The sequence below is a fragment of the Meira miltonrushii genome (genome assembly GCF_003144205.1).
Source record: "Meira miltonrushii strain MCA 3882 unplaced genomic scaffold FA14scaffold_2, whole genome shotgun sequence".
NCBI classification, from domain to species: domain Eukaryota; kingdom Fungi; phylum Basidiomycota; class Exobasidiomycetes; order Exobasidiales; family Brachybasidiaceae; genus Meira; species Meira miltonrushii.
Window position 1 is genome coordinate 719,040 of NW_020289944.1, and position 21,199 is coordinate 740,238.

Here is a 21,199-nt window from a genome sequence, read left to right on the forward strand (position 1 = left end):
GCAGCCCCCCGCTTAAATAAAAGGGATTCGGCAATCTGCACGCTAGCTTCAATCAAAGGCAAGGCAAGGCAAGCCAGCAACGTTACTACTCAAAGCTAAAATTAGACTAAGCGGGCAGAAGAAGGTCGCGCCCTGTAATAAGAGATTAAGAGAGGGGGAAGCTTCCTCCTCTTAGCAGCTGGTCACGATGAACAATGGATTTTTTATATCTCTAAATATATGTATATATATGTATTTATAAATCTACTCAAACATCATTGTGTGTATATACACGAGAACATTCTCATGAAGCGGCCTTGACGGCGACTGCATGGGTTAAAACACCTTGACGGCCAGCGGCAACATCTTTTTGATAAGCTGCAACTTGACGTTGTTTGGCGTCTGGGTCTTCAACCTCAGCGTCTGGTTGCCAAGAGAGGAAATTGTTTGTGTAATTTGGTTGGAAATCTTGTGAAACGATTCCCAAACGTTTGCAGTAATTTGTTACTTTGTTCCAATCACGTGGAACGTTTGCTGCATCACGGCTCATATAAACGAAGCTACGTTCAAATACCTTGTCTTGTAATGGTGTGTTGAGTTCGGCAACGAAATCCTTGCATTCTTCCCATGCTTCTTGTGGGTTTGCCAACAAGTAATCACCACCCTTTTTGACGGCAGTCATGAATTTCTTGACCTTTTCAGGGTTTGCGTTGATGAAAGGTTCGTTTGCAATGTACAAAATCGAACAGAAACAACAGCAACCCAATTCAGCCAATTCATCAATGCGTAACATTTGCACATCTGCCGGATCACGACCTTGTTCTTTCAACCATTCTTCCAATTCAACCATTTGAACGTTTTCCAAACCGATACCTGCATCAATTTCACCTTTTTTGATCGCTTTACTAACGTTCATTCCACAACGAACGGCAGTATAATCGTTTGGTGTTAAACCGAAATGTTGTGTTAATTCGTCCAATTGAACTTTACCAAATTCACCGACATAACCGATCTTACGACCTTTAATATCTTCGAAACGTGTAATACCGCTGTCTTTGAGATAAACTAAACCGGTAAAAGGTTCATCCATCATTGTACCAACGGATTTGATTGGGAAACCACGGGCTTTACCGGCAATCGTATGAATCATTGCTTTTGCTCCCATATCCACTTTACCTGAACCAATGATTTCAGTTACATCACTTGGATCTTGTGGTTGTAAAAGTGCAACTTTGATTCCTTGTTCGGCAAAATAACCTTTTGCTTGTGCAAGAAAGACGGGAGCATGATAAGGCGTTGCACGCCAGTTAAACAAGAAAGTGATTTTATCGGTAGACATTTTTTGTTGATGATGGGGGAAAAGGAATGAAATTGAATATTTCTTAGAATCTTTTATAACTGCGAGAACGCTTTGATCAAGCATCATTTCTTTTTGGCCAGCAAGACAAACATTCTTCTATCTGATTGGTTATTTGATTGTCTGTGCGAGCAACAAGTTCAAAGTCAGACCCTATATTTATCATTTCACCGCAACACTGCTAAATTGAAGGGCGTAGAATGATGACTACTGTTTGGGATAAGGGCATCACAAAAGAGAGATTACCGATCAAATCCAAACAAGACGTAATGAATTACACTGCTTTTATGCACATGTGGGGCAATTTTAATTTTCGGGCAATAGGAAAATGACATCGGAAGTGCCTTTGATCAAAGGAGATCATGATAAGTATGATCTTATGTATTACAATAGCACTTGTTGTTGGGGGGTAGAGCAGTTTATTTGCATTTGTGCACGGAACAACACCATAAGAGTGTGGTGTAGAATCAGTGCCTGTTCCACAAATAAGGAATCATTTTCTTACCCAAGATAAGTTTATTTGAAACGTGTGTTCTCTCGATCGATAGTGCACTAGCATTTCTAGGCAAGCAAGGCTCATAGATTGACAGCCCGTCTTTCTAGAATCACAATCATCGAGCCATTCTATTATCGTTTACGCTAAATGCACATGCATTTGACAATCAAACTGTGTGGCGTTTTGCACTGCTGTGTACAACAGACAGTATCATTGCTCACTGCTTTGTGTAATCGGTCCTATTCGCAATTACAATAAAGTGTGTGTGGTTACCACAAAGACCCTTTAAAAACCGTTAGCGGGCGTAGCGCAGTGCATTTGAGTACCTTCGCGGTAACGGTCAAGCCGACGATGAATGAATGAATCTGCATGGGCCATTCTGTTGTTATGCAACTTACACACTCCTCCCAAAGTCCCAACCCGACATGACGGCTATGTTCGGATTTGTTAAGAAAAGTGATAATTTTCACGTGTGTTTGTCAAGGTATATTCTCATTTTGAATCTGTCTTTTCAGTCACAAAGGGTAGTGTCATAATTGAATCGGTATCATTGAGGGCATGGATATCGGCTGCTTGTCTCATCAACCTTGCAGCATCAACAGCATCAACCTTACAGCATCAACTTCTGCTCTTGCTGTTGATACTGCAAGGTTGATGAGACAAGCAGCCGATATCCTTGCTTCGCCAGCAGCTATGCAAATAAGGCAATTCGAAAGATTACAAGCAATGTCCAAACAAGCCAATTCAAGGGTCATCTTCGTTCCATATCTCTCGATTCAAGCGGTCACTTTCCGCTTTAATGAGGTAGCGGCAACTTGGAACGACACTGTTTACATACACATGTATCTTCTCTCTCTCCCTCTCTCTCTTGATCAATAGCACACTAGCAATTCCAGGCAAGCTCGTAGATTGACTTCATGTGCCTGTCAGGTAAATTCTCATTTTGAATCTGTCTTTTCAAGTCAGATAGTGTAGTGTCATAATTGAATCGGTATCATTGAGAGCATGGATATCAAGAAAAAAGAAGAATCTACAGAATAAATCTGTGTCGATCAAATAAGCTACACAAAAGAGGAGGAATTGATCAAAGAATTAAAGACGATCGAAATGAAAGCGAAATAAGAGATGATTCCAATGGTCAATAGAAAAAGTGCTTGATTGCACTACTCAGATTGTACTCAATTGAGCAAGTTGACTAACTTCACCGGTTGATAGTCCTGTTGAACCTTGGCCAGCGCTACCTTGATTTGCATTCGTCAAAGCAGTTGCTCCGCTTGCATCGAGAGACATGGGAACAAAGATGACCTTTGAATTGGCTTGTTTGGCCATTGCTTGTAAACTTTCCAATTGTCTTATTTGCATTGCTGCTGGCGAAGCAAGAATATCTGCTGCTTGTCTCATCAACCTTGCAGCATCAACTTCTGCTCTTGCTGCGATAACCTTACTTTCACCAATACGACGTTGAGTAGCAGCAGAAGAGAGTGATTCTTGTAATTCACGTGAGAATACGATATCTTTGATCAAAATTGATTCAATCGAAACACCCCATTTCTCTGCAACTCCTTCAACGATTTCTTCTACTTGTCTTGCAACTTCTGTTCGGTCGGAAATCACACTTTGCAATGTTCTGCTACCAACAACATCACGTAATGTCGTTTGAGCACGTTCGATCAGAGAAGTACGAACGTCATTGATACCGAAAGCAGCACGGTAAGGGTTGCTAACGTGCCAATAAAGAACACTATCGATTTCCAAACTGACGTTATCCTTTGTTGTAACACGTTGTTGTGGAACGGTGGTCAATTGAATCTTGACATCAACAATTCGTAAACTTTCACTGCAAGGGTTAATCTTTACCAAACCTGGATCGACGGATTTGTAGAATTGACCGAATCTGCTTACCAAACCGACGCTACCTTGACGAACTTCTTTGAAAGGGTTAGGGCATGGACAACATGGGAATTGACCGATCGAACCTGCACAAGCACCCAAGCCATTAATCAAACTACCGTAGAATCCATGATTGACTTCTGCCAAACCAAGATCTTGCTTGTAAGAAGGTTGCATTTCTGATCTGCGTAAAGGTTGCACAGTGATCAAACCACCATCGTTCTTCTTTGGTGGATGAGGGATGGCTGTATTGCCTGATGGACTTGCTCTGTTGTAATCATTATCGATGGCAAAGTCATTGTCACCGTTGATTTGGCCGTTATGGCTCTTTACTGTATCGTCGTTAATGCCAGACATGTTTTGTTAGAAGAAGTGATGGAAGGGGGATTGAAGAGGTGAACAAAAGTCAAGCTTGCCAAAATAGCCCTGATTATATACACATGAGCTGATTTTTTACCTTTGATCGGCGGAGTGTACCTTTAACCCTGGTTTAGTGCATAAATTATACTTTCTTTTTAAAAAGGATGACCATATGGTGACAAAGCAGCAGTCTCCACAGTGGAGAAAATTAACTTTCTGCAGGCACATGAACTGTACCCGGCAAATGTTGAACACAATCCGGCATCAAGCCGAACACACATTATCAGTGTATGTGTACGGGCTAGACATCTGCTTAGCTTGGCAGTAGCTTGTTTTCCTGCACAGCAGTGCAATTCGGACATCATATGTCTGACAAGCGGGCATTTCCCCCAAAGCTCAGCTGTTGGTTTTAGCGTAAGTGATTGATTGTACTGTAACCTTGGCACACATTGTTTTTCATGCATGTCATCATCATCAAACGCCCACAACATTTCTTGCTCTGTTCTGTTGCCCTTTTTGTTCCTGTCCGCATGTTCAGACATCCAACACTTTAGTACACCGTAATCACTGCCACAATACAGGCTCAACGTCATTCTTCGGAGATCTCCGTATGCTAGCCCGAGTCATTGGTACAGCATGAACCTTGATCTTGTCGGACTTATCCGTTTACCATGCATTTAATCTGATCCTTCATCATTCCCACATCTCGCTTATCTGTCACTTCGGATGAAGACGGAGGAATAGTGTGAGAAACGTGATCGAATCTTGAAGAGATACAAGTAGCCTTACAACTCCATGGAGCAGGCATGAGCTTAACAATTAAATAATGGATTGATTGATAAATCAGGAACAGATTTCCAGATCTTTTAAACCAACCTTGATGCTCATCAACTTTTTTGGTGATGTACCACTTCAATGCTACAAATGCAAATGTCGCTTCCCGAACTCTCTTATTTGCGGGGAAGCTATCGAAGATTGGTGTAACCCTACTTTCGACATCGTTAGCCGTAACATATCAACTGAGCCGAACTTTGCTTCATAAAACGCGTTCAGCTCGCGCGCCGGCGCGTAATTTTTAATATGCATGCATGATGCCGAGCATAGAAGTCCAACATTCTTTCCTTTTTAAGTTTCTATTCTGTTATTTAGGTAGTTAGGGGTATTCTTTTGAGCGGGAAGCAAAACAAAAGGGAGCGGCAGTGCAAGCTCTGAAAGTAAGGCACTTTAACAGTTTATGCGTTCCACTTCTATTCAGGAACGAGTTTAAAAGGTGTTGTTGGTAAGTAGAATTTAGGACACACTTGCTATATCGGTCGGCTCTGATAAATCTATTTTTACATCATCACCTCAATCACTCCGATCTCAACTGTTGAACACCATCACATCACAAATCACACCAATAAAATGAGAAAACAAAGAGCATTCTTTCTTATATCAACACTGCTAGCAACCGCAATCTCGTTCGCATCAGCAGCAGGCGAAGCGTGTTCGGCAACACAAAAATGTCCAAAAGATAGTCCTTGTTGCGGAGTTGGTGGAACGTGTGGAAGTGGATCATTTCAATGTGCAGGTGGTTGTCAACCGATGATGTCTTTTGCGCCTTCTTCTTGTTTACCAAACCCGATCTGTCAAGATAAAAATATCACATTCGCACCATCCGATTACAATAATTCACATCAATTTTGGCCAATTTTATTATACAACGGTAACTCGAGTAATGCACCTTTTACCTTGGATTACGGCTATTTGGGTAAAGGTCCAGAAGGTGTCTTACTCGAACTTACAGAACAAAGTCAAACAAAGATTTCTACAACGGATTATATGTTATACGGAAACATTCAACTTTCAGCAAGACATAATGCATTAGCAGGTTTAGTTTTTGCCTTTATCACCATGAGCGATATCAAAGATGAAATCGATTGGGAATTCACAACAGCAAACGCAGAAGACGCTCAAACGAATTACTTCTCACAAGGAGTGACGGTAAAAGGAAGTGCACAATCAATCAATGCTTCATCTAGCGTTTCTGATTGGCATACATATGGACTTAATTGGCAAGAAAATCAATTGCAATGGTCGATCGATGGAAATGTGGTTAGAACATTAACCAGAAGTCAAGCAGGTACAAATTATCCAAGAAGTCCAAGTAGAGTTCAAATTTCCGTTTGGGCAGGTGGTAATTCAACCAATCCTCCCGGAGTTATCCAATGGGCAGGAGGTGCTATAGATTGGACCAGCAGTGCATACACAAGTCCAGGTTATTATTCGGCTGAAATCCGATCTTTCCAAACGACTTGCGCCTCTCAATCAAACCTCAATGAAACCACAGTTGGAAACGGAAATACAACTACTTCATGGGTATACACCGGTCAAATGAGCGATAATGAGCCTCAATTTGCACTTTCAAATGATCCAATTTCCTATCTCGCGTCACCTCAAGATGATGCTCCTCCCGGTCTGCCTGGCTACTCTGTTCAATCTGCTTTCACCAAGTCGAACAGCAACGCATGGGATGGATCAGGTGATACGTCTGGTTTATCCCAGAAAGACGTTACCGGAAAAGGTTCAACCAGCAATAATCTCAATAGCTCAGGTGGATGGTTAGCCAATAATCGAACATTGAGTATCGCAGTTCCAGTCGTTGCAGGTGCAATATCTTTAGCTGTCATGTGGGCATTATGCGTTTGTCTTTTCCGACGTTACAAGAAAAGAGAAAATGGTAATAACGTTTTAGCAAACAGTGGAGTTCCATTGAAGGATGGTAGTGTAGGTTTCAATAACATTAACTCTTCCTCCAATAAAGGTACACGCTATGAAGCCTTATACGATGACGAAGATGAAGCAAGTGAAAATGAAGCAATGTATGCAGATCCTACTCCTATGGGCGCACAACGGGTTGGAAAAGGGTATGGACCAGCTTCTGGCCCTAGACCAGGTCCGATGAACCGTCAAGAATGGTCAGATTCATCTAGTTCATTGTATGGTGCAGACGAATATGCCATGAGTGAGCAGAATTTAGGCTATGCTCAATCACCGCAACGATTCCAGCAACAAACTCCGCAATTCCAACCACAATTCCAACAACAAATGCCACAAAGACAACCACCGCAGCAAATGCAAAGACAACCACCACCGCAACCAATACCACAAAGTCCGCAATATCAACAAAGAAGATATCCAGCTTCGCCTGCGATCAATCAATTTGCCACGCCCGGTACACCAGGCACACCTTTTACACCTTATCCGAACGGAGGCGTTCGAGGACCTTATACTCCCGGCATGAATGCTTATACGCCTGCTCTTCATCAAACGCCCGCTGCTTTACAGGCCAGCTTTGCACCTTCTCAAGTAAACTATAATCCACCTCAAAGGATGAACGGATATGATCAACAATGTCAACAATCTTATCAGAGGCAGCAACAACAACAACAACAGCAATATCCGCGATACCGTTAAGATGAACAATTTTTTTCTTTACGGTTTGAACAATTCCTTATCTCTTTATTTTAAATGGACACTATTTCTTTTTAATTTTCTCATTCTTTTTATGTATTTTTACCATTCAATTTTATTGATTAACAAGACCCGGATCCGATTTATTGGAGTTGTGAGATTTTCTTTAGAGAATGATCGGGTGTTGATTGATCCGAACAAATGTCACGGAATTATTTTAGTGGACATGAAAATCTCCTTAGCCTGATCTGATAACACTAAGTTGTATTGTTCTATGTCAAGAACGTGCCGTAAAATGTATTCGATGATATGATCACGTAAGACTGAGTGACAATTATTTCGTAATAATCGGGCATACTGGTGCTAAAATCGATTGAGAAGGTATACATGCATGCATACCTGACGATCAAGCCGGCAAAAAAAGAGATTAATTAATATTCGTGTGGCTTTTAAGCCCAGTGTTGTGGTTATTTGCAAAAAAAGGTTGAACCACCATATTACAAGCTGTGGCTTACAGGTTTCAATAACGCCAAGTACGTTTTCAATCAATTTCACCCTTTGGGCACCATTTTTTCAATATAAAGCTTTTACCCGGCGGTCAATAGCATGAGATCGCAGCTTGGACCCTGAAAGGGGTTGCCACTTTTTTTTTGCTCAAGATTCAAAAGCACAGCCCATTATTTTTTTCAATCCGATCAAAGCACCGCTTTGACATTTTTTCAATCTATCGTAATTTTTCATCTAAGCATGGATCCGATCATAATTGCCTATCATGAGAATATTTTGGTATAACTTGCTGTCTGATATTTTTGAAATGTCCGTATAAAACATCTACTCTTGCATGGCGATCGCTATACAATTCTAGCCTTTCGGTCCCTTTTTTGTTCGAAAAATGAATTCCAGAACAAGGGTCTTTCGCACAGCCACATCTTTTGTTTCTACACATAAATTTTTTTTTTTCTTATCGAGATCAAGTAAGATTTTTTATACTAAAACGTTCTCACAATCCTGCAAGCCATGCAATAGGCACCGATGATCGAAAGGCGGCAAAAAAGAAACAAATTCAACGGTTTTTGCATAAAGCAGCAGTAGGACATGCAATAGATATCGTTCACTTTTCTTTTACAGCTGTTAGATGCAGGTCTTTTATGGTAAAGTGCATTTGATTGCATAGATCGAGCACAAACACACACACAGCCACGCAAGCCCGCATTTCTAGTGCGGAATGGCACCAAAACCTTATTGAGAGAAGCATACAAGTTTGACCGTTGAGATGCTATTACTCGCTACACCAACCCAATCACTACTAGCGTGGCTTTTAATCACACTTTTTCGATCCCGCTTTCGCCGTTTTGACCGTTTATAAGGGATATAGTGGGCCTTCAATTAAGCAATCATTTTTCCAATTCCGCTTTGGCTTGATAGTAATCAATCTTATTTAACAAGATAAAGTTGATTGATCAATTACCCTAACCCTAAAGGTATGAATAAATTAAACTTTAATGCTTACACTAAAGAACAATATTTTAAAGATATGCTACTTTTGAAACTTTAGTCAATATTTTTTATTTTGGAGAAAGTATGCAGTGGGTTAAAAAGTGTTTCAAACTAAAAATATAAAAACATAAAAATGCAAGAGGACTTTCTGTGATGTAGTTTGTTGACGTAGTTATGCATTTGCTTGCATTTTATGCACATGTACTACAATATTGATCCGACTTGTCAATCAGCATAACAAACGCTAGCCAATTTACTGCAAGAACCGTACGTAAGTTAAGAATTGGCTTATCAAGAGGAGGTCTTGGCCAGTTTTATAAACGTGCCCACTCAAACAAGACTTTTTTAGTCTTTCTTAGTGCTGGAATTCCGTCCGCTGCGTGCCGTCTCCCATTCTACACGCGTTTTTAAACAGAAAAAGATCCGGGGTAATATTGTGTGTGAGAAAAGGGCAAAAAGCCACTTGACCTCTTTTTCTAAAGGGATAACACCGATCCAATACATAGCTGCTGTACTTCTTCTGAACATCATTTAGAGGATCAATAACTTCAAGACAGATTTGCTTGCTTCCTTGTCTGTAATGCAGGGTCCATGCACAATGCGAGACAATTGAATGAGAGCACTGCCCATTCTTTGCTATCTTTCTTTTTTTTGCAATTGATGAGCGTGAGATTTCTCATCCTCCTTGAAGCTCCTTTCAGGGTTCTCTCCCTGTTTTTTTGACCTATTATCAATTAGTAAATCATCCGATCTCATTTCCGGGCCCTTTCGAATTGCTCATTTTGGATCTCCGCGTCAAGAAAAAAGAAAAGGTCAAAGTGTTTTGTTGTGTTGTAAACGCTCTGTGTCCGATGAATTACAGGATGTCATGCAGTGCACTGATCCTTTTACAAAAGGTACATGTTTAGTCGGGAAGGGTGGAAACATCGTATGTATGTACATACTACGACACTACAAACATACTTGTCTGATGCTATGCAGCAACAGCATCAGCACATCATTCGCTCAGACTGTGATACAATCAAAGAAAGGATTACACGCTAAGTTATATTGCACGCCACTTGCACACCTTTTTCTTGTATGCACCCATGCACGTACGTTCTCTCTCTCTCTTTGTGTTTGTCACGCTTAGTGCAGATTATATGCTGCTGCATATATGCACACTCATCCTACCTTCAAGGACATTTATGCCCGACTGATTCTTCAAAGTCACTAATCAATCTTAAGGGGTCAATGGTCTTCTCTTGCAGTTCAAGCAACAGGTACATGAGAAGTGTACTTCACTCTTTGAGATTAAACGTTTTCATCAAATCTCTTTTTTTCTTTTTTTTGGCTCTATCTCTGTCAATAGTGCATTTTACTGTTCTCTCTTTGGCTGATACCGTACGATTAGGGTACACTCATCGTCATCATAGCTTACTTGTTCCCAATACCTCATCACCATCAAACCTACAAGCGGTCACTGTCTTTCCCCAATACATCACGCGAACACAAAGTCGTGATCATAGGAAAGACAAGCTTTTATGGAGTAAAGTCTTGTTATCCGCTTCTTTGGGTCGTCGCAAAAGTGCGCACCTAAGAAGGATAATAGAGAGGGTACTCCTAAATCTCAAAAGATATCTCGTCGATCCAATTTAACGTGAACCCTATTTCAATCGTCTCTCTTGATGAGAAGCGAAAGGTAATCTTATGCAACCCTTTGACGACAATCAAAAAAAGACAAAAAGTATCTTTATCATCTCAGTCTAATTTACGACACAGTATACCCATCCGCAATCCGAAAGGTGAACCTATCCGACAATCAACGGAACCTCACACCCCATTCAATTTCATTTGACCGCTAGCTCCTTTTTCAATATTGAGCATCATATCCTTTTTCAACTTATACGCTTTGCACGGAACCGTTATCCGTCTTTCTGCAAATCTCCCCCTATCATTTCGCACTCAAGCACGGCATTGCTCCTGATAAGAATCATTACCCCGCAATATTTTACGCTTGGAGCATATTTTGATGATCAACAACGATGATCCTATCTCCTAGACGTCAAACGTTTGAATTAAACGGAGGTGGATCGGTTTCGATTGGTAGTAATGGGAATAGCAGCATTAGCAGTACAACAAGTAGCGGTAACAATCATTCCAACGGCTCTTCTTCAAGACTTGGAAATGGAGCATCTTTTGCAAATTCAGGTTCGCGAGCTCGTGTCAATTCTACCATCACCTTTTCCGAAGCAGTTTCATCACATCCAATCGATGAAGAATATAGGATGCCTTACCGTGATCGAAAATTGAGCGAATCAGTGGTCAGTTTGACACACGTTGTTGAAGAGGAAGAGAATGTGACGCCTTCCATGCTTTTGAATGGCGATCAAGAAAATGTAGCATCTCCTGTTAGCCCATCTAGCGTTCAATGGCCAGGAGCTTCAGCACTTCCCATGGCACGTTCGACATCTCAAAGGAGGATCAGTCAAGAGATTAATCTTCGTGGAACTGGCTTGAGCAGCCCTCGCACGCCAACGATTCTGGATGAGAATAGGAATGCAATTGGTATCACGCCAATCCGACATCCTGGAGCACCTTCTAGGCGAAATAGCGGTCGATCAACCAACGGTTTGGCTACTCCTCGCAATCCTGTCAGGAGTATGTCGGTTGGCGGAGTCAGCGTGCCGGCAATGAATAGAACAGCTGATGATTATTTCAGCGTTCGATCTGATGATGGCTTTAGTGAAGAAGCTTGCTCTTCTGCCGTCACAACAACAAGTCAACGTGTACCTTTCCCTCGTAGTATGTCCACTTCGGGAACTTTCAGCTCAGATTCCCCTAGTGCAAGGAGGATCGGAAGACATTTATCTCTTTCAGCAGCACAATCTACCGAATCAATTGATGAAATACCAATCTCGCCAAGATTTGCCGATTTGGTACCTGCAACGCCAAGATCTTCAGCCGCAGGTGCGACAGGAGGATCACGTAAATCTCACTTTCGTTATTCGTCCGATCTACATATCGCAAGACCAAATTTTACTACTTCACGGTCAGAGGTTTCGTTCGAACAAAATTCACGTTCACGATTTGGTTCGGAAGCTGGAAGTTTGTATGCAAACACTTTGGACGATTCAGCTTCCATGTCTGGCGTAAAGCATACCCGTGATCCGTCTGTGAAGCAATCGAAGCATAGACTGATCCTTACCGAAGAAGGAAAGGCTGATGTCACTTTGCAATTGGGCAACTGTATTGGAAGAGGTCAATTCGGCTCCGTTTATCGTGCGTTGAATTTGAACACTGGTCAAATGGTAGCCGTGAAACGAATCAAATTGAACAATAGGTCAGAAGATGAAGTAACACAATTGATGCACGAAGTTGAATTACTCAAAAGTCTTGTCCATCCATCCGTTGTGAAATATGAAGGTTTGGTACGTGGAGAAGACGTGGTTTCGATCGTGTTGGAATATGTGGAAAATGGATCCTTACTACACACTCTCAAGGCTTTTGGCAATTTCCCGGAAAAGTTGGTGGCAAGTTATGTGGTCAAGATACTGGAAGGTCTCAATTATTTGCACGAGATGAAGGTTGTGCATTGCGATTTGAAGGCTGCAAATATTCTTACGACGAAGAACGGTAACGTTAAATTATCCGATTTTGGTGTTTCTCTCAACCTCAAGGCAGCTGAAGATTTGAAGAAGAATGACGCAATCGGTACACCCAATTGGATGGCGCCCGAAGTGATTGAATTGAAAGGTGCTTCTACTGCAGCTGATATTTGGTCATTAGGATGCACAATTATCGAATTGCTAACCGGGAAGCCGCCTTACGGTGATATGTTGGCAATGTCAGCTATGTGGAGAATTGTGGAAGATGATTGTCCACCATTGCCAAAGAATATTTCCAATACTTTGCACGAGTTTTTGACGCATTGTTTCCAGAAAGATCCTGCTCTTCGACCAAGTGCTGCAATGCTGTGCGAACATGCATGGTTACGTACCACTTGGGGTGATCACAAGGCACTAAGGCCACAAGACAGCGTTCCGTTCTTCAAGAGAATTGCTTCTGGAGATCAAAGGAAAGGAAGTATTCGAAAGAGCACAATGGAGAATGGTGGTACTTTAGAGCGCAAAGGAACTGCTGGTAGGACTAGACAAGCAACTGTCACTCAAGCAGACGTCTTGTCTTGTTTGCCAGCCCGTAACTCTGAGCCAACAGCGATCACTGAAATGATCAAAAATGAAATGGAAAGGAGTACATCCTCACCTTCTGCTGGTGCTTCGTTACGACCCCATCTACAGAATATGCGTGCATCTTCTGCCCCTGACGCTTGGTCTGCTAAACCGATAAAAGAAGTCACATTCTCTGAAGATGAAGAAGAACCAAACAAGAGTCATGCAACTTTCTATTCACCAGCAGGAGCAAGTACAGCTCTTTCCGTTTCTCCGCCCGCTATGATGCCTTCTGAATCGATGTGCAGAAGAGGAAGTGACGTGACTTCGACAAACACTTCCTTGGACCTGTTACGTTCACCAAGTACGATGGCAGGAATGGAGAAGGAAAGGAACGTGCTGGGAGATGGGATGCCTTTAGACCCAAGCATGTTGGACTTGACTTCTCCTACCAATGACGTTTTCATGCTGGACGAACAGGCATCCCTCAATAAAACACATGCTTTCGTCAAAAGTACGTTCAGTAAGCCCGTTCTGTGCAAGATTTGCCGTGATTCGGTGAAAAAGCATGCGGTCTTGTGCGAAGATTGTGGTTTGATTTGTCATGCCAGTTGTGCAAAGAAGGCTATCACACCGTGCAATTTACGTGCTCAATTATTGATGTTGGCCACTCATCGTTCTTCTTTGGATATGACTCGTGTTTTGAGCCCTACACCTTCTGCCAGTACACCTCCTCCGCCTACACCAACTTCGATAGCAAGCCCAACAATTTTCCGATTCCCATTTGGCAAGTACAAGAGGAACAGTAAAGGAGGCGCAAGTGATTTGAATCTACCCGCTACTCTTTCTTCCTCGCCTCGAACGGCAGTGATTGAAGCTGATCCAATCGTGCTACCCGACATCTCAAAATCACCGCCATTGACGCCGATGTCACCAGAACACAACGTGCAAGGGAAGAAAGATACAGAAGATGAAAACAAGAGGCAAAAACGTCCAAGAAGGATTTCCCTTTTGCCTTCTCATCTTATGCGACAAAGATCACCTTCTCCTTCACCTCTAGTTGGCAAACCGATCATCATTTCATCTACTCCGATCGAATTGCCTACACATGAGCACAATCGAACCAATGACTCTTCCAATGGAATGATACGATCTCCCAGTAGTTCGCAAAGTGTTCACGATGATTCGCTTGGTTATGGCAGCAGTGCATCAAGTATGTCAAGCAGTTTCCAATTGGGCAGTCCAACATCACAAATGTCATCTGCCGGTCGAAGTCAATTTCCTTCGATTGAAATTCGGGCAATGGGAAACAATAAAAGTCCACAACCATCTTCGCATGACGTACCAATTTCACGAGCAGCTTTACAAGCCAATCGCAGACAAAGACATCTTTCAGCAAGTGCGGCTGCTTTGAGTATTGGAAGTACGCCTAATTTTACCCATCATTCTTCCCATTCGAACGGAACCAAAGCTTCTGACGGTCAACCTAAAACTCCAGGCAGACATGCCAGTCAAGGATTACCATGGTCTCGAGGACAATATTCAACTTCGGGAGGTTTTTCGGTTGAAGATGGTGAAATTGTAGATCGTTCAATGGGAGCAGCAGCTTTGGCATTGGCAAGAGGAAGTAATCTTGATCAAAAGTCGCCAGCCAATCATCATCATCATCATGACGTTCGAGGTGACAAGAAGCACAACAGACGTTTGTCTAGCAAGCAAGATTGTATAATTGCTTGAAGAACGATCACTTTTTAGTATTATCACTTTCCTTATTTCCTGATCTCTTTTTTTCCCTGAGAAGAGATTGATACCCATCCTTTTTTCAGTGTACTATATTGCAGTATTTGCTTATGTTTTGTTTTGTTCATGTTTGCACAACCATTTCTTTCAAGGTTTGCTTTTTCTCTTTACTTTTTCTCTCTCTCTCTATAATCGTCTTTTTATTCTTATATCCACAAATCAAACTTTCAAACTTGTGCACGTTTTATCATCTGCAACGAAATGCATCACTATTCTCAATCTACATAGAGTGTGAAGTTGCTGCATGAAAGAGATGTATTTAAAGAAACATGACAGAATCTTCTTTAGCCGCCTGCATAGATGACAGTTAACGGACTTCTTGTGCAGGGCAGGGCAGGTACATAGCTGCGTCCCGAATTCCTTCTTTGGAAGAATTTCAGTATGAACGAATGAAAACCCAAAAAGAAAAACGCGTCGCGCTACCGTTGTTATACACACCTTCCTTTGTGCATGTGGGAGAGGACAGTGTGGTAAATTAATGTACCCTACGGTTGTGCCTTAACAACGGCGGGTAACAACTGTAAAAAGATGACCGGCGCTTAACCTGCATCATATTGCATCCAATCGGTTTTGTTTACAGGTATTAAAATGATTGAATGTGATGTGGTTGTCATCAATCCTTGGCTTATATCAAATTATTAAGACATCTTTGTGGGTTATAATCAAGAGAGTGCTTGACCTGACTCGCTTCTCTTCCGATTTGATTTCAATTGGCGCGTCTTGTCTGCCGTTTAGCAGTTGCTTGTAGAAATACATACCGCGTATGTTCACTAATGCATATACGCTACTACTCAATAAATTTAATTTAGCAGTAACACTGCTGTAGAGCCTCTCTCTTTTTTTTGGTCGGTGGTAGTTGTAGTTTCATTGCTAAATGTTCCCCCCCTCTCTTCTCCTCTTCTCGATCTTGAACACCTATCCCCTATTCTCGACTAATATCTTCTTCCTAATCATCCTTTCACGATCATTTCAATCAATCAATTCCTCCGACAATCTCAAATCCGACAAAGTCTTGAAAGGTTCATCCGAATCTATAAGGCTCAAAACGTGCTGGAGAATTGCTTGTGAATACCTTTTCCGCTTTTTTGGTTGCTCTTGCTTTTGTTGCATATCATCCATATCCATAACGACAAACAAAGGACTGATGCATTTTCACAAAAGAAGGTAAAGCTTTCAATCCCCTCCACCCCATCTTGAAAGATGGCGTCTAGCGTCCGGGCCAAAGCGGCCATGTTTGCCAACTTGGGCAACAACGGAAGCGGGAATAGCGCAAGTAATTTAGGAGGAGGTCAAAGTGTATACAATAAATATGCTTATCCTTCCGGTAGTTCATCTTCATCTTCAGCCACAATTTTGGGTAATAGTGCAATCGTAAACACTTCTTCATCATCTGCAATTCAACTGCCTCCAACCTCTTCCGCTTCGACATCCGATCCTTCCATCTCTCATCCGATCAATGCTCCTTTCTATCCAAAAGTTTCGGCTGGCTCATCGAATACTCCAACTCGAAAGCCAGTCGGCACAATGACGAAACAAGAGGAACCTCCTTCGCCTTACACTGCAGCAAGACTAAGGGCGAACTCCGCAAATGCAAAGAATCAAGCATCCAAATCTGTACCATCGCAAGGAGGGCCATCCGAGCAGCCTTCGCTACTTTCATCGAGAAGGAAGCAGGTAGATCGATTAGATGTTACTGATCAAAAGCCAACCAAGGCCGATGCCGGCAAGCTTAGCACGACAAATGGCGACACAACAGCATCCGCTTCTCCTCCTTTACTACCCATCAAGCCTTATCCACCAAAATTGTCAGCCGGCGCTCCGCAAACACCTTTTGCACTGAATTTTCCATCTTCCGCCAAAAGTGAAACTCCTTCGGCAATTGAGAAAGATTACAGTCATGGCACATTTGCACGTCAACAATCTCGCATTCCGCGCTTATCACAAAATAGATCTCTCGGTGAAAGAAGTTTAGGTGCTTCATCGAAAAAGATGGAAGATGGTCAGGATTCTACTCTTACAAAAGATTTGTCCAGAGAGTCTGTCTATAGCACAACATCCAGCTTAGGTGTTTCAGCAAATGTGGTGGTTGCGACTGCGAATGCTGTCAGCATACAAAGGATGGCCAATCCGGCAAGAACGATAGCAAGTAATGCTACAGCAGCACAGTCAAGACCTACAAAAGCCGCACAAGGACCTAGTGTGGATAAAGGAATAGGTGTGAAAACTAGAAGGAAGAGTCGTGAATCTACAAGTAGCGAAAAGAGACGACCAAGAAGCAATCGTAACAGCAGTGCTCCATCCGAGAAAGCTGCTAATGTGAGCATGACGTCCAATTCAGATCAGGGGCAGAATGACAAAAAGATAGGGGTCAGCAGTGTTAATAATGACGATTCGAAATCGAACGAGAAACCGACAAAGCGATCGCTTACGGCTACGCCTCGCTTCCCTACGGCCATGCAAGAAGGCTTGGGAGCAAATCATAAAAGTCATAATGAAGAAAGGTCTGGCTCGACTTCAACAAAGAATAATATGGATCGACTCACGCCTTTGGATATCCCTCGTGCCAATCGCACAATCTCAGGCCAGAGCAATCAATCGATAAGCTCAGTGTCTTCAGCAATCTCTGATTCCAATCTGGATGGAATGAGCGGAAAATACAGTTTATCACCTAGTGGAATAAGTGCAACTTCCCTTTTAGCAAACGAAAGTTTGGATCCTCTAAGTGAAACGTGGGGCCGAAATTCGAATTTATCAGGTCAATCAACTGATTTAGAGGAAAGACTCCTGTCGATTACCGGTATGAGGTTTCCTCATGATGAAACGAAATCGGTCACGACAACAGAAAAAGATTTCAAACTCACGATTGATGCGCCCAGTGAAAATGGCGGCGCCGAAAGAGGTAAACTTGGCGCAACGAAAACACTCGAAATGAAAAAGATTCTGTCAAAGATGGGAGACAGAGTAGCATCTGCACGATCTGGATCTTCTCCTGGAATATCTACCTATGATCTTGCTAATGGAATTCCTTTGCAAAGGGCTACTCAAAGTACTTCACCCTTGACACCAAATTCGCAAACTGGAAGCGCCTTCAAGATGGCAACGCCAATTACAAAGGATGCATTGCTAATGGAGTTGCTGGCATCCATGTCATTGGTGGATGCGCAATCTTTCAAAGCTTTGGGTTCTTTGGAAGATGTTGAAATACTGAAGAGAAATCTCACTCGTGTCGAACGTGATATTGGTGATGTTCAATTGAAGCTCAAAGTACATATTCGAGTACGTGATGCTGCAAACAAGGTTCGCAAAGCCTCGGCTAGACCAAGAAACGGCAGCGGAAGTCATGCTCATTCGGCAAGCATCAGCAGTGCAGTCAATACTCCTATCACACCGTCCTTTTCTTCAACAACAATGAAGGATAGTTTCGGTAATCATTCTAGAAGGATATCCTCTAGCAGTACAAGTGCCGGTGTAACACCTAGCGATGTCCAACAATCCGAAGCAGATGCTGCTGCTGCAACGAAAAAAGTCGATCATATCTCTCGAAAATTGTTAGAATTACATGCGGAAGCGGCAAAGTTGAGAAGACAATTACTCGAACATCATGCCAAAATTCTTGCGACTCGAATCGAAACGCTTGAATCTTCTTTACAACAGCATGATCAACTTCGTCAGCAGGAAGACGACAAAGAGGAAGAGTCTAAAGTGGGTGCACTTCTTGCTGCTGATGAATTGGACCGTCTACGTGATAAGCATGCCAGGGTTGAGCAGGCTTTGAAGCATGAACAAGAAGATCGTCAAAAAGAGATTGAAAGATGGCGTAAGAAGTATGACGAAGATACTCAACTGCTCAAAAATCAACATAAAACTCTTCAAGACGATCATTCGCGGAATATCAAACAGCTACAAGATCAACATTCAAAACACTCGACAACGGCAAACAAGACGCAGCAGAGCTTGGAAGAACGGATTCATTCACAAGACAAAGAGCTAGAAGAGCGTCAAAAAAAGTATGAAGAACTTCAAAGGCAGATGGAACAATTGGACTTCGAGACAACTGCAGAAAGAAACATCATGAATCAACGTCAACAGCTATTCAGTGCATTCGAACAACGTTTAGAACGTGCTGAGAAACGTTTGCGTGAACAAGATGATCGATGTGCACGGATGCTTGGAAAAGCGGAAGGCCGAGAAGAGATGGATGATCTCTTGAATCAGATCAAATACGGAACTTCTGGAGCACCAAAGAAAGAAAAGACTGCCGGTCAAGATATTGATGGCTTGATCGATAGTCTCACCACACATATCAATGATATGGAAGATGAATTGGAAAGAGCAACGATGAACGGATTACGTGGTGATGCCGGCGAAAGTGATGGTGAAGGACAACAACGATCAGCGCCAAGAGGAATGTCTTCTTATGATAGCGATTATGCAGATACGATTGAAAAGCTCAACGGAGAATTGCACGGTGCTCAACGTGAAGCTGAAGAATGGCGTATTCAAGCAGAAAGTGCAAAGAGACGGTTGGCAAACATTCAACGTCAAAGTGCGATCAGTATGACGTCCACCACGAATGGAAGGCTCAGTGTTACCGGTTGGAATGCTGGTCAATCATCGTACGGAAGTGGATTCGCTGGAAGAAGACCTTCTAATGGAACATCAACTTTGATGCGATTAAGTGGACCTTCGAGATCCGCAGCTGAACTTGAGGCACGCATCACATTGTTAGAAAGAAGGAATGCCGCTCTGGAGGCTGAGCTATCTCATGCACGCGAGGAAGGTACATCTATCGATACAACACCAGAATCTCTGGGAAAAGAGAATTCCTCGTTCACCAAAGTTGCTGGAAATGCAGATTCCGCATACAATAGCATGAAATTGCGAAGTCCTAAATCATCAAGTGGCTCTACCGATTTGTTCACGAAGACGGTTGGTACTTTGCTAGAATTGCTACCAGCATTGGATCAAGGTACAACCGACCTGCACGAAATTCAGGAGGAACTAGAGTCCATGCCGCGTAATGAAGGTATTGACACGAAACCTTCAAATGCCAAAGAGATTTGTCGAATCGTTGTCGATCGTACGAGAGCTGCATTGTCTGTTAGTCGCAGCTTGGTCGGCAAATTGTTGGCATTGGAGATGGAGAAACGAGATATGGAAGAAGAATTGGAAGCCGTGCACGGCGAACATGAAGAAATGAAGGTAGCAATGGAAGATATGCGAAACGGACATGCAAGTCAAATGCAAATCATTGAAGCAAGTAAGACGAGAGAACAACAATTGCAAACTGCATTGAGTGGATTGGAAGTCGAATTGGAAGAAACACGAAAACAGATGCGTCAACAGCTTGCATCTGCTCAAACAAGTCTCACACCCACTTCAGCTACAATGCAAACCAGTCCTTCTCTTGCTTCGATGATCAACAGTCAAGCTAGCCACATCGTACCATTACAGCAAAGACGTAACATCATGCCTGTGCACAAGGGTTCAACTATGCTCGTTGCTCCTTCCAATGCAAGCTCAAACGGACAATCGCCATCTTCAATGAGAGGAACGACGGCACTGCCTGTTAATCCACCTTTGGTATCGCCTTCTTCAAGTAAATTTTCACTTTCATCTACACTTCAAACCACATCCACACCCGCACCATCTCATCCTGCTTGGTCGCCTTCCGTTGCTGGCAATGGAACAGCGATGAATTTGAGCGAAATAACACCTTCAAAGCCATCCTCGATTCCCAAGCGAACGAGAACGGATACGATGGCATCAGGCGCAACACCACGAACGATGATGCTGGGAATGGGAACGAGCGAGATGATGGAAAGAATACGATCGTTAGAAGCTGATTTAGCCTATGCAAAAATTCATTCAAATCGTTCAAAAGCCGAAGAAGTTGAACGTGGTGAAATGGATGAACGTTTGATCGCTCTGCAGAACGAATTAGAATCAAATCGAATGGAAATGGAAGAAATTCGAAACGTTGAAAGTCGTCAAAGGATCGATTTAATGGAAGAATTGACAAATTTAACAACTGAATTAAGTGATGCTCGTGCTCAATTACGTCAACGAAATGATCCGATCAGAAGGCGGTAGAAGGGGTGGCCTACCTACTATAACTTGTACTATAAACTTACTTTATGCATTATCAGATACCTTTTTTTGCTTGTACTATTTTGCTATTTATATTATCATATTTCATTAATCAATGAATGCATC

General features: G+C 42.4%; 6 protein-coding genes across 6 annotated transcripts; 4 read left to right on the forward strand and 2 right to left on the reverse strand.

Annotated features, from left to right (window-relative positions):
* Positions 1–283: 283 nt before the first annotated feature.
* Positions 284–1,318, reverse strand: FA14DRAFT_154244 (thiamine biosynthesis protein Nmt1; the record flags this gene model as incomplete). The annotated part of the gene is made up of 1 exon (XM_025497667.1): positions 284–1,318. One exon carries the CDS (start codon positions 1,316–1,318, stop codon positions 284–286), a length of 1,035 nt encoding a protein of 344 aa, XP_025355111.1.
* Positions 1,319–3,089: 1,771 nt separating this feature from the next.
* Positions 3,090–3,953, reverse strand: FA14DRAFT_108196 (uncharacterized protein; the record flags this gene model as incomplete). Its single annotated transcript, XM_025495831.1, has 1 exon — positions 3,090–3,953. A coding segment is annotated over one exon (864 nt), but the record flags the coding sequence as incomplete, so codon positions are not given.
* Positions 3,954–5,265: 1,312 nt separating this feature from the next.
* FA14DRAFT_34353 (concanavalin A-like lectin/glucanase) lies at positions 5,266–7,678 on the forward strand. Its single transcript, XM_025502217.1, has 2 exons — positions 5,266–5,361; positions 5,501–7,678. The coding sequence occupies exon 2, from the start codon at positions 5,667–5,669 to the stop codon at positions 7,536–7,538; it is 1,872 nt and encodes a 623-aa protein (XP_025355113.1). The 5' UTR covers positions 5,266–5,361; positions 5,501–5,666; the 3' UTR covers positions 7,539–7,678.
* A 2,160-nt stretch (positions 7,679–9,838) lies between these two features.
* On the forward strand, positions 9,839–10,897 carry FA14DRAFT_34373 (uncharacterized protein). Its single transcript, XM_025502218.1, has one exon. The coding sequence runs from the start codon at positions 10,113–10,115 to the stop codon at positions 10,668–10,670; it is 558 nt and encodes a 185-aa protein (XP_025355114.1). The 5' UTR covers positions 9,839–10,112; the 3' UTR covers positions 10,671–10,897.
* Positions 10,898–12,154: 1,257 nt separating this feature from the next.
* FA14DRAFT_121872 (kinase-like protein) lies at positions 12,155–13,036 on the forward strand (the record flags this gene model as incomplete). Its single annotated transcript, XM_025496489.1, has 1 exon — positions 12,155–13,036. A coding segment is annotated over one exon (882 nt), but the record flags the coding sequence as incomplete, so codon positions are not given.
* A 2,861-nt stretch (positions 13,037–15,897) lies between these two features.
* On the forward strand, positions 15,898–21,199 carry FA14DRAFT_188861 (uncharacterized protein). The gene has a single exon (XM_025501688.1). The coding sequence runs from the start codon at positions 16,184–16,186 to the stop codon at positions 21,074–21,076; it is 4,893 nt and encodes a 1,630-aa protein (XP_025355116.1). The 5' UTR covers positions 15,898–16,183; the 3' UTR covers positions 21,077–21,199.

Bases quoted from the DNA above. Each gene is read 5' to 3' on its own strand.
- FA14DRAFT_34353 (XM_025502217.1), top strand. From the start codon at position 5,667: ATGATGTCTTTTGCGCCTTCTTCTTGTTTACCAAACCCGATCTGTCAA.
- FA14DRAFT_34373 (XM_025502218.1), top strand. From the start codon at position 10,113: ATGCACCCATGCACGTACGTTCTCTCTCTCTCTTTGTGTTTGTCACGC.
- FA14DRAFT_188861 (XM_025501688.1), top strand. From the start codon at position 16,184: ATGGCGTCTAGCGTCCGGGCCAAAGCGGCCATGTTTGCCAACTTGGGC.